The sequence below is a fragment of the Protomyctophum parallelum genome, assembly GCF_964188405.1.
Source record: "Protomyctophum parallelum genome assembly, chromosome: 9".
NCBI lineage: Eukaryota > Metazoa > Chordata > Actinopteri > Myctophiformes > Myctophidae > Protomyctophum > Protomyctophum parallelum.
Window position 1 is genome coordinate 47,770,069 of NC_139706.1, and position 13,639 is coordinate 47,783,707.

A 13,639-nucleotide genomic window follows, 5' to 3' on the forward strand; every position below is an offset into this window, starting at 1 on the left:
TTTGGATTAAATTTTTTTGTGTGTGTTTTCCCCCTTGTGAAAAGCAGGAGGCTGCACGATAGCAGGCCCTCAGTCAAATCCGGTCACATATAGCAGTAGCATCAATACGTAACAGCCAGCAGGCTCTGAGTGGAGCCCAGAGCAATAGAACACAGTGTGCTCATCAATACGTACTGTAACAGCCAGCAGGCTGTGAGTAGAGCCCAGAGCAATAGAACACAGTGTGCTCATGGTTAGTGAGAGCATTGGTGAATTCAACATGAGCGTTTGCGGACATATTTAGCGGCCGGTCGTGTTAAGAGGCGTTAAGATTGGACAGAAACGCACAACCTCAGGATATGATTTAAAGGGACACTTCACCGTTTTTGCAAAAACAAAAAAACATGTTAATGACGTTTAGAAGATTCAGAAGACTTTTCTGGGGGTTTTTATGTGTGTAATTTGTGGTTTTAGATATTTTAGATTTTAGCAGTGAGCCCAGTGTCTCTGATGTCATGGACACTGGACTCACTTACTTCCTGGACTACAATTCCCATAACGCGTTGGTGCACTGCTCCTCCTTGTGGATAGGGGGAGGGCTGTTTTACTGAGACAACATGTAGTCCAGGAAGTAAGTGAGCCCAGTGTCCATGACATCAGAGACACTGCATGGGCTCACTGCTAAAACCACATATTACACACAAAAACCTCCAGGAAAGTGTTCTAAATGAACATATATTGTTTTTATTTATTTTTTGCAAAAAGGGTGAAGTTTCCCTTTAATACCTAGCGTGTACAGTGTCATCTGTTTCTTCATCTATTGTAAGAGATGGAAGAAGGACTTTAAAGTAGGCTAGTAATACAACAATGTGGAAATACTGTATAGAAATGTATACAAACCTTTACTTCAGTAATAATACAAAGGTATTGCCATCGCAATATACTTATTATAGTTGTAAATAGTATGTAAATCCGCTCATTATGCAGTTTGTTCGTGCGCGCGCGTGTTCAACTTGCATTTAACGATGTTCAGATTACAATGTGTTTTTTGGAGCTAGGCCTGGCCATGATAGCAGCTGCAAACACCATGAAACAAACATTAATAAAGCACATTATAGTAAAATACATACAGTAAAAACTCACTCAATGATATGCCTAAAAAAAAAGATAGACAAGGAAACAAAATCCAGTTAAGGAAGCATATTGTATTACATAATATTCCAAAGTCTCTGCTACCATTGAAATGTTTTACCACTTAAAGGACAACACCCGTTTCCAATCCCCCCTTCTCCCATGTGTTTAGGATCCAAGATGGCCGCAGCACCAGGAGGGGGTGGCCTTATTGGGTCATTGAAGACACCTGTCTTGTGTTTGTCTTGTGTCTGTGTTTAATGGCCGCTCCAATGCATTTCCAATGGAAGCCCATATGGTTTGACCAAACATTTTATTTTCTTTGATGGGGGGAAGGGAGGGGGGGGGCAGAACACATCCATCAACGCTGTGTTCAGACACAAGTCAGGTGTCAGACACAAGGCAAGTGTCTTGAATGCAGCCCAGTAAGGGGCATATGTCGACCCCGCCCGCTCACCTCCGCCCCACCACCCTCCTGGTGCTGCGGCCATCTTGGATCCTAAACACATGGAAGAGGGGTGGGGGGCCGAGAAAGGCCCTTAATGTGCATTATAATAAGGCAGTGGTTCCCAAAGTGGGGTCCGGGGAGTCGGGGACTAAATATAGTGACAAAAACCAGACCAAAATGTCAGGAAGGGACTAGTGGAGAAGAGATCCAGTATAACTAGAAGACAACTCATTTTACACGTGGTTGTGCATGCGTGCGTGCGTGCGTGCGTGCGTGCGTGCGTGCGTGCGTGCGTGAGTGCGTGTGTGCGTGCGTGTGTGCGTTTGTGCATGCGTGCGCGTACCTGTAGAGGAAGTCTGCCAGTCCATTGAGGCTGCACTGAGCCACTCTGGAGCCCAGGCTCCTGTTAATGGCTGCCGACCGCTCCAGATCTACCTGCAACCTCTGTAGCACAAACACACACATTTGAAATGTTTATTTATGTCCACGTAATGAGAAGTACAGGAATACCTTGTACAGAGGATATAAACACTGCCAGTACAGTTTGACAGTGGGAGAGCAGCCAGTTACAACGTGCATGGGCGGCAAAGCATCGTTACATACAGTACAGCTGACATGTCAGACACAGGACAGCATCGTTACATACTATACAGTACAGCTGACATGTCAGACACAGGACAGCATCGTTACATACAGTACAGCTGACATGTCGGACACAGGACAGCATCGTTACATACTATACAGTACAGCTGACATGTCGGACACAGGACAGCATCGTTACATACAGTACAGCTGACATGTCAGACACAGGACAGCATCGTTACATACAGTACAGCTGACATGTCAGACACAGGACAGCATCGTTACATACTATACAGTACAGCTGACATGTCGGACACAGGACAGCATCGTTACATACAGTACAGCTGACATGTCAGACACAGGACAGCATCGTTACATACAGTACAGCTGACATGTCAGACACAGGACAGCATCGTTACATACTATACAGTACAGCTGACATGTCGGACACAGGACAGCATCGTTACATACAGTACAGCTGACATGTCAGACACAGGACAGCATCGTTACATACTATACAGTACAGCTGACATGTCGGACACAGGACAGCATCGTTACATACAGTACAGCTGACATGTCAGACACAGGACAGCATCGTTACATACTATACAGTACAGCTGACATGTCGGACACAGGACAGCATCGTTACATACAGTACAGCTGACATGTCAGACACAGGACAGCATCGTTACATACTATACAGTACAGCTGACATGTCGGACACAGGACAGCAGACATAAATCATGGATAAAGGAAACAACGCCTCCTCCAAATTGAGCGGCTTCCTATAATGGCTGAAACTGAGCAGTACCTCGCTAACTGCTTGGCTCTCCTTTTGGAAAGGCCGGCCATTTGTAAGTCCCTCACAACCAACTTATGCACATGCCCTATAGGCTGCCAAAGATAAAAAACGAAAAGTTTACATCTGTAGCCTAGCTGTAAGATGGTCTGCGTGATGGTTTGAGTGATTTTCACTCAAACAAGAAACAAATGAGTGTCATTTTGGGGGTCTGAAACTCTTCTCACACTGTTTACAGTGGTATGGTTTTTCCTCCAGCGTCTGACGTGTTGAAACTCTTTCCACACTGCTTACAGAGGTACGGCTTGTCTCCACTGTGGAGACGCAGGTGTGTGTTGAGACTGCCTACCTGACTGAAACTCTTCTCACATTGTTTGCAGTGGTATGGTTTTTCTCCAGCGTCTTGTCAGGTTACTTGACGTGTTGAAACTCTTTCCACACTGCTTACAGAGGTACGGTTTGTCTCCACTGTGGAGAGACTGCCTACCTGACTGAAACTCTTCTCACATTGTTTGCAGTGGTATGGTTTTTCTCCAGTGTGAATGCACTGGTGATTCTTTAGATGAAATAACTGACTGAAACCCTTGTCACACAGTTGACAGTGGTGCGTGCGCGCGTGCGCGCGTGCATGCGTGCGTGCGTGTGTGCGTGCATATACCTGTATAACAGTCTTGGCCAGCGTGATGTGGTATTCTTCTATATGTAGAGTCTGTATATACCTGTATAACAGTCTTGGCCAGCGTGATGTGGTATTGTTCTATATGTAGAGTCTGTATATACCTGTATAACAGTCTTGGCCAGCGTGATGTGGTATTCTTCTATATGTAGAGTCTCCATCCATCTCTTCTCCTCCTCATCCAGAACCTGAGACAGCTCTGTGGTCACCTTAGCCTGGTGGGAAGAAAAGTACTCAAATGTAAGAAATATCAATACCGCAGTGTAGAAATACTCTGTTACAAAGTAAAAAGTCCGGACACATCAAAATGTGCTCGAGTTAAAGTGCAAAAGTATTGGGGTCAAGTAAAGTAAAAGTACTCATTGTGCAGAATTAATGTCCCATTTCAAGTTTTTTTAAATGTATTCAACATCTTTAGAAAAATTCAGATCTACAATAAAGGATCTATTTCTTGGATGCACATTATAGACAATATTAGACATGATGCAAATTCAAACACATTGATTTGTACAGTAGATATCAGGCAGGAAACCACAGACCGCAATCAGAAGTACCCAGAATTCCCAGTGATCAAGGCCATCGTAATTATAGTATAGATAGTATATTCAAGTATGTCTTGGAATAGTTCGTTTGGTATATCGATCTTTTAATCGTGCGCGTGCGTGCGTGCGTGCGTGCGTGCGTGCGTGAACGTCTCACCCTGACAGAGTTGAGACAGTCGAGCTCCAGTCTCTCCACGGTCTCCGCTGGCAACAGAGGGGTTAACTGGGAGCGGTTGAACGGACTGGTCATACACACTGTCCCCAAAACGTCCCTGTAAGGCACAATACACAACTTTTATTCACACACTGTCCCCAAGACGTCCCTGTAAGACACAATACACAACCTTTATTCACACACTGTCCCCACAAGACGTCCCTGTGAGACAATACACAACGTTTATTCACACACTGTCCCCACAAGACGTCCCTGTGAGACAATACACAACTTTTATTCACACACTGTCCCCAAGATGTCCCTGTAAGGCACAATACACAACTTTTATTCACACACTGTCCCCACAAGACGTCCCTGTGAGACAATACACAACGTTTATTCACACACTGTCCCCAAGACGTCCCTGTAAGGCACAATACACAACTTTTATTCACACACTGTCCCCACAAGACGTCCCTGTAAGACACAATACACAACGTTTATTCACACACTGTCCCCACAAGACGTCCCTGTAAGACACAATACACTACTTTTATTCACACACTGTCCCCACAAGACGTCCCTGTAAGACACAATACACAACTTTTATTCACACACTGTCCCCACAAGACGTCCCTGTAAGACACAATACACAACTTTTATTCACACACTGTCCCCACAAGACGTCCCTGTAAGACACAATACACAACTTTTATTCACACACTGTCCCCACAAGACGTCCCTGTAAGACACAATACACTACTTTTATTCACACAAGACGTCCCTGTAAGACACAATACACAACGTTTATTCACACACTGTCCCCACAAGACGTCCCTGTGAGACAATACACAACTTTTACAGTACACACACTGTCCCCACAAGACGTCCCTGTTCTGTGAAATGTGTCATATAATCCCATATGGGATGGGCCAAAGTGGCATGACACGAAAATAAAAATGTAATTAATTAATTAATTAATTAATTAATTAATTAATTCATTCATTCACAACTTTTATTCACAGACTGTCCCCAAGACGTCCCTATGAGACAATACACAACTTTTACAGTGCTACCAGCTTATCTGTTATTTATTTATTTTTATTGTGAAAACATGCCGCAAATCTTTGAATATATATATTCTTTCACAGAGAACGCTTTTAACACAAGGGGGGGGGGGGGGTGGTTCTGAGATTCTGAGATGGGGGTCTGCGGCCAATTACATAATCATTCTGGGGGTCTTTGACATGAGAAGAGGTTTGAGAACCACTGATATAGAAAATATGAGGTTGTTCAGAAAACGGTCAGGATTTAGAAGAAGAAGAATTAAGAATTAATTTAGTAGAATCTGGTCTCAGACTTGTAGTACTTTTTCCACTGCTGTGTGTGTGTGCGTGCGTGCGTGCGTGCGTGCGTGCGTGCGCACCTATTGTAGATGTTGTACAGCCAGTCCAGCAGACTGTAGATGTCAGTGATTGACAGCTGGTCGTCAGTGATGGCCTGCAGTCGCCTAGCAACCGCCTGGTGGTAGCTCTGGACGTACACCTGGACAGAGGTCAGAGGTCAGAGGTCACAGGGAAAAAACAATTAATGCTATGAAGAGTTCACGAAGGAGAAAGACAAAAAAACTGTGCTTTTGATATTAGAGATGAACGACTGAGGTTGCATTTGAAGACACAGCACACATCTATCAAAGCTGTGCTCAGACACAAGGCAGGTGTTCAGACACAAGGCAGGTGTTCAGACACAAGGCAGGTGTTCAGACACAAGGCAGGTGTCTTGAATGCAGCTCAGTAAGGGGCATAGGGTCGACCCCGCCCGCTCACCTCCGCCCCACCACCCTCCTATAGGTGCAGCGGCCATCTTGGATCCTAAAACCCAATATAAACAATGGGAGAAGCGGGTTACCTGTGACTACGTGTGTACTCGGGGGGGGGGGGGGGGGGGGTGTGTAGACTCACCTGGAAGGGCGTGTACTCCTCGGGGTAGACGGACACCAGGTTCCTGTTGGCGGCCCCCAGGTCGTCCACCGTGCGGGCCCTCAGGCGGTCCAGGTAGGCGCTCAGCTCGCCCGCCACCAGCTCCGTCCGGGGCGGCAGCGAGCCGTCGGCCGCCTCCTCCACCGCCTCCCTCCAGCGCTGCCTCAGCCTGCGGGGCCGCGGGCCCCCCCCCGGGGGCCCCCCCAGGGCCCCGCGCTCGCTCACCGCCCAGTCCCTGTCCGCCTGCTCCTCCTGCTGGAGCACCTGCGGATCCACGGACAGTATAACGGACGGTAACGTTACAGAGCAGTGGTTTGTAGATCGGCTATTTTCAGTTTTTTTTATAGGCCTCAAGATCAGCTAGAATAGATAGTTACTAGCCCTTACCCATTGTGAGACGGGCGCAGTGTTCACTAATAAATTCATTATTAATCATTAATGTGTCAAATCGAAAAAAGGGCTTCCATAATATTATGGTCAATGCCTGTTTGAAAAGTGGGAGCGATTGGTGCAGGCAGTGAGGAGCTACGGCTGTGTTTCTGACACACAGACAGACTGACACACACACAGACAGACATTGACTGAATTATAGATGATGATATAGTTATAGTCACCAATGTACACAGTTTCTTTTTTCAAATACAACTATTATTGTATCGGCGACTCTAGTAGGGTCTCACCTGCACCACCAGGCCTATGTTTGATCTATAGTAGGATCTCACCTGCACCACCAGGCCCATAAGGTTGGGTCTACAGTATAGGGTCTCACCTGCACCACCAGGCCCATGAGGTTGGGTCTATAGTAGGAGCTCACCTGCACCACCAGGCCCATGAGGTTGGGTCTATAGTATAGGGTCTCACCTGCACCACCAGGCCCATGAGGTTGGGTCTATAGTATAGGGTCTCACCTGCACCACCAGGCCCATGAGGTTGGGTCTATAGTATAGGGTCTCACCTGCACCACCAGGCCCATGAGGTTGGGTCTATAGTATAGTGTCTCACCTGCACCACCAGGCCCATGAGGTTGGGTCTATAGTATAGGGTCTCACCTGCACCACCAGGCCCATGAGGTTGGGTCTATAGTATAGGGTCTCACCTGCACCACCAGGCCCATGAGGTTGGGTCTATAGTAGGAGCTCACCTGCACCAGCAGGCCCATGAGGTTGGGTCTATAGTATAGGGTCTCACCTGCACCACCAGGCCCAGGTGGGCCAAGTAGGGTCTCACCTGCACCACCTGGCCCATGAGGTTGGCTCTATAGTATAGGGTCTCACCTGCACCACCAGGCCCATGAGGTTGGGTCTATAGTAGGAGCTCACCTGCACCACCAGGCCCATGAGGTTGGGTCTACAGTATAGGGTCTCACCTGCACCACCAGGCCCAGGTTGGGCCCCGCGGTGGGGGACCTCAGGGACTCCCGGACCACGCTCCACAGCTCCCTCTGCAGGGCCTCGTACAGCAGCTCCACGTCCTTGGCCTTGCGGCGCCCGCTGTCCTTCCCACCACCGGCGGGACTGAGAGCGCTGTCCCTCCCGCCGGCGGGACCGACGACGAGGGGGGGCTCTTCATTGGTTGACGGAGGAGGGGGAGGAGGGGGAGGAGGGGGATTGGCTCCGTCGGCCAGAGCCTCGTTACACTCCTGCTCCAGCTCCAGGATGTGGGTGTCGGCCAGGAAGAGATCCCGCTTCGTCACCAGCTGTAAGATCTCCAGCACTTAACGAGGATGAGCGAGAGACACAGAGACAGAGAGAGAGAGAGAGAGAGAGGGAGGGGGGGGGGAATTAGATTTTTAACTTTTTAACTCGTTTATTCACTGGAATGTTTGCTGCATAGTTCTTTCAAAACAGTAAATCACAAACTGCAATACAACGAAAAAAACAAAAACACATGTAAGAAAGACAGAGAGAAAGAAAGAAAGAAAGAAAGAAAGAAAGAAAGAAAGAAAGAAAGAAAGAAAGAAAGAAAGAAAGAAAGAAAGAAAGAAAGAGGTTACAAGGTTTTATCCCACCCGTCAGCAAAGATGACAAGGTTTATTGATGCCTTGGAAATATGTGATTCCTCGACATGCCAATACATGCAGCGTTATTTGAAGTGTGTGTGCGTGTGCGATGGTGTGCGTGTGTGCGTGCGTGCGAGCGTGCGTGTGTGCGAGAGAGAGAGCGTGACTGAGAGAGACTGAGAGAGAGAGAGTGACTTCCCACAGATTACAACCACACACGGAGATTTTGAAAACATGACCAACGACAAAAAACTCCCATATCTGCTGGGCGAAGTACAACAATGTGCAAAACACAGCAGCAAGATTTGTGAGCTGCTGTGATAGGAGAAGCATATCAAATGGAACACAACCACCCTAAAGACTAATCATTGTGTATATTCCTGCACTATACCTGCATCGAGTGATCTTGGTACATAGAAGTTGATCTATTGAAGATCCTGACCTTCAATGTACATAATCTTTGTTTTGATTGTATTGCTGTATTGTTGTATTGTTCTTTCTGCTTTGGCAATGTAAACGTATGTTTTCTCATGCCAATAAAGCCCTTTGAATTGAATTGAATTGACTGAGGGAAGGAGAGAGAGAGACAGAGACAGAGAGAGAGAGAGAGAGAGAGAGAGAGAGAGAGAGAGAGAGAGAGAGAGAGAGAGAGAGAGAGAGAGAGAGAGAGAGAGAGAGAGAGAGAGAGAGAGAGAGAGAGAGAGATGATAATTGAGCCATCCGATCGGACGAGACGACAGATGCTTGTGATCAGGGCATTATATTTCTTCATCTGTGATCAATTATTTCGGCACTCGTCTGAAAAACCACATGGGCTGTAAGTGAGAGTGGGAAGATCTTTTCCCACGCGGTCATTAATTATCAGAACATATACTGTATATAAACTCGGCAACAACAAAAGTTCGGAAACGTAACTTTGGTCCATTATGGTCTCCACTTTAACCCATTTATGTTATGCTTTAGCTATTGAAAAATTGCAGATCTACGGCGACAACTTCCTTTTCCCTCTCAATAGCTTTCATTGAGTACCAACCACTTGCCATCTTGGCAAATGGTGTGGAGGCACCTTCAGCTGTATAAAATACCATACCAACTGGTATCATTAACCCATTTAGGCCTGACGTCGAAATTTATAAAATGTCTTCTAAATCACGACAGTTTTCTGCCAGGATTTGCGCCACATTTTCACGAAAAAAATAAAATAGCAGACCTACAAGCTCGTAGCGTGCCACCGAGCAGTGGTTAAGTTAAGTTTCCAAACGTTATTTTGTTGCTGAATACTGTCTGTTGAGATGTCGTTTGTACACGCAGTAGCAATGCACGGTCAGGAGATGGTGCCAGTTCACCATGTGGCTAGCTGGACGAAATTACCCAATTACTAGGACACTGTGTGTGTGTGCGTGTGTGTGTGTGTGTGTGTGTGTGTGTGTGTGTGTGTGTGTGTGTGTGTGTGTGTGTGTGTGTGTGTGTGTGTGTGTGTGTGTGTGTGTGTGTGTGTGTGTGTGTGTGTGTGTGTGTGCGTGATACGTGTGTACAAGCCATATTTGAAATAGCTATAGAGCTTCGGTGGTTCATTCACAATTGACTGCTGTTCATGTCATGTTAAAGTAACAAGGACAGCGTTTTCAATAACAGTCAGGCTGGGTAAATACAGGTTAGCCTCAGGGTACAAATGGGACACTGCTGGCCTGCATGTGTGCTTTCACAATGGAGACTGAGACAGGCAGGCAGGCAGGCAGACAGGCAGGCAGGCAGGCAGACAGGCAGGCAGGCAGGCAGGCTGGCAACCCACCTCACCTCCTGTCTCACAGAGATAACAGTATTGTAACCCACCTCACCTCCTGTCTCACAGAGATAACAGTATTGTAACCCACCTCACCTCCTGTCTCACAGAGATAACAGTATTGTAACCCACCTCACCTCCTGTCTCACAGAGATAACAGTAACCCACCTCACCTCCTGTCTCACAGAGATAACAGTAACCCACCTCACCTCCTGTCTCACAGAGATAACAGTAACCCACCTCACCTCCTGTCTCACAGAGATAACAGTAACACACCTCACCTCCTGTCTCACAGAGATAACAGTAACACACCTCACCTCCTGTCTCACAGAGATAACAGTAACACACCTCACCTCCTGTCTCACAGAGATAACAGTAACACACCTCACCTCCTGTCTCACAGAGATAACAGTAACCCACCTCACCTCCTGTCTCACAGAGACAACAGTAACACACCTCACCTCCTGTCTCACAGAGATAACAGTAACCCACCTCACCTCCTGTCTCACAGACATAACAGTAACCCACCTCACCTCCTGTCTCACAGAGATAACAGTAACCCACCTCACCTCCTGTCTCACAGAGATAACAGTAACACACCTCACCTCCTGTCTCACAGAGATAACAGTAACACACCTCACCTCCTGTCTCACAGAGATAACAGTAACCCACCTCACCTCCTGTCTCACAGAGATAACAGTAACCCACCTCACCTCCTGTCTCACAGAGATAACAGTAACCCACCTCACCTCCTGTCTCACAGACATAACAGTAACCCACCTCACCTCCTGTCTCACAGAGATAACAGTAACACACCTCACCTCCTGTCTCACAGAGATAACAGTAACTCACCTCACCTCCTGTCTCACAGAGATAACAGTAACCCACCTCACCTCCTGTCTCACAGAGATAACAGTAACCCACCTCACCTCCTGTCTCACAGAGATAACAGTAACCCACCTCACCTCCTGTCTCACAGAGATAACAGTAACCCACCTCACCTCCTGTCTCACAGAGATAACAGTAACCCACCTCACCTCCTGTCTCACAGAGATAACAGTAACCCACCTCACCTCCTGTCTCACAGAGATAACAGTAACACACCTCACCTCCTGTCTCACAGAGATAACAGTAACACACCTCACCTCCTGTCTCACAGAGATAACAGTAACCCACCTCACCTCCTGTCTCACAGAGATAACAGTAACCCACCTCACCTCCTGTCTCACAGAGATAACAGTAACACACCTCACCTCCTGTCTCACAGAGTTAACAGTAACCCACCTCACCTCCTGTCTCACAGAGATAACAGTAACCCACCTCACCTCCTGTCTCACAGAGATAACAGTAACCCACCTCACCTCCTGTCTCACAGAGATAACAGTAACACACCTCACCTCCTGTCTCACAGAGTTAACAGTAACCCACCTCACCTCCTGTCTCACAGAGATAACAGTAACCCACCTCACCTCCTGTCTCACAGAGATAACAGTAACCCACCTCACCTCCTGTCTCACAGAGATAACAGTAACCCACCTCACCTCCTGTCTCACAGAGATAACAGGGTGGATGAGTGCAAACCATATTACAATTAAATGAAAATAAAAATACTGATAAGGTCAAAGGTAAAAAAAAGAGAACAAGTGATGAGCTCATTAGGACATCTATAGCTGCTTGGGTTATAAGCCACAAGTAACCAGCCTCGCAGTCATAATCGATCTCAACTTCACATCCCACAACATCAACAAAAAAACCAGAATTGCATTCTTTCATCTCAGAAATATATAGCCGAAAAAAATCATCCATGCCTTTTGTCACCAGCCGTTTACCGTAACGCACTATTCACAGGATTACCAAAAATAATCAGACTATAGACAGACTACAACTCATTCAAAACTCATTCGGGATCTCGAGGGACAGGTGGTCAGCTGACACAATAGTGGTGGTGGTCCCCAGGTTTGTTTTTAGTCAGGGTGGTGGTCCCCAGGTTTGTTTTTAGTCAGGGTGGTGGTCCCCAGGTTGTTTTTAGTCAGGGTGGTGGTCCCCAGGTTGTTTTTAGTCAGGGTGGTGGTCCCCAGGTTTGTTTTTAGTCAGGGTGGTGGTCCCCAGGTTGTTTTTAGTCAGGGTGGTGGTCCCCAGGTTGTTTTTAGTCAGGGTGGTGATCCCCAGGTTTGTTTTTAGTCAGGGTGGTGGTCCCCAGGTTGCTTTTAGTCAGGGTGGTGGTCCCCAGATTGCTTTTAGTCAGGGTGGTGGTCCCCAGGTTGTTTTTAGTCAGGGTGGTGGTCCCCAGGTTGCTTTTAGTCATGGTGGTGGTCCCCAGGTTGTTTTTAGTCAGGGTGGTGGTCCCCAGGTTGCTTTTAGTCATGGTGGTGGTCCCCAGGTTGTTTTTAGTCAGGGTGGTGGTCCCCGGGTTGCTTTTAGTCAGGGTGGTGGTCCCCAGGTTGCTTTTAGTCAGGGTGGTGGTCCCCAGGTTGCTTTTAGTCAGGGTGGTGGTCCCCAGGTTGCTTTTAGTCAGGGTGGTGGTCACTTTATGCATGGGCAAAGTGAGTTTAACGTTGTTTAATGCAATCAGATAGGACTTTTCTGTTCGGATGTATGGACTGTCAATCAGATGTTAGTTCATCTCATACAGTCTGTCTCTATAATGACTACATTGTCTCGTTCAATTCACTGCCTTACACTGACTCTACATGATGAAAGTACATTAAACATGTTCAGGATTATACTGTATATGTATTACATGTGACATGAATACGGTAAACTCCAGTTGAAGACTATATATTGCATCATATCACCCCCACCCTCCCCTCTCTCTCTCTCTCTCTCTCTCTCTCTCTCTCTCTCTCTCTCTCTGTTTGAGGTGTGTGTGTGTGTGTGTGTGTGTGTGTGTGTGTGTGTGTGTGTGTGTGTGTGTGTGTGTGTGTGTGTGGGCGTGTGTGAAAAGGTGGGTCAAACGAGGATTCTGCCTGTTGCTGTTGGGCAGAATCCTCATATCTCCATATTTTATTAATTTATTTATTTTCCCATAAATTAACACCCTACTTGATCATACTTCAACAGTCACACAAGACAGGAAACCATAAGCAGAAATACAAACTCAAACCGCGTCACATTGCAGATCTGCTATTTCTGCTGAATAAGAACCTTAATGTTGAAAAGCAAACAGTTTTGGACATGTGAGGTTTTCTCCTGACATCATCATGGCACTGTGTGTGTGTGTGTGTGTGTGTGTGTGTGTGTGTGTGTGTGTGTGTGTGTGTGTGTGTGAACCCCACACCTGCTAATGTTTCATGAAAGACTACAGGCCTGTCGCCTTGACCTCTGTCGTGATGAAAATATTTGAACGCATTGTCTGTAATCATTAATTTTGTCCAATGTTGAGATGGATGACTTCCAGTTTGCCTATCGATCTGTGGTAAAGATTGGCAACGCGCTTTCTCAATCCATGACTCTGAGTCTTAACCCATTCTGACCTGAGATCAGATTCATACGAGGTTTCCACTGGACACACACTCGTCTGATGAACCCATTCTGACCTGAGATCAGATTCTAAAAATGTTCTCTCAG

The 13,639-nt window shown here is 46.8% G+C and overlaps 1 protein-coding gene across 2 annotated transcripts in view; it reads right to left on the reverse strand.

The window, feature by feature from the left end:
* Positions 1-13,639, reverse strand: part of LOC310864731 (exocyst complex component 3-like protein 2) — a 121,248-nt gene that overhangs the window by 12,768 nt on the left and 94,841 nt on the right. For both annotated transcript variants that reach the window (XM_083773452.1, XM_083773451.1), the window contains exons 6-11: positions 7,657-8,003; positions 6,273-6,554; positions 5,738-5,856; positions 4,315-4,429; positions 3,720-3,830; positions 1,902-2,002 (exon numbers count right to left, since the gene is read on the reverse strand). In XM_083773452.1, the coding sequence (XP_083629578.1) occupies positions 1,902-2,002; positions 3,720-3,830; positions 4,315-4,429; positions 5,738-5,856; positions 6,273-6,554; positions 7,657-8,003 (1,075 nt within the window). The remainder of the gene's footprint in view (positions 1-1,901; positions 2,003-3,719; positions 3,831-4,314; positions 4,430-5,737; positions 5,857-6,272; positions 6,555-7,656; positions 8,004-13,639) is intronic.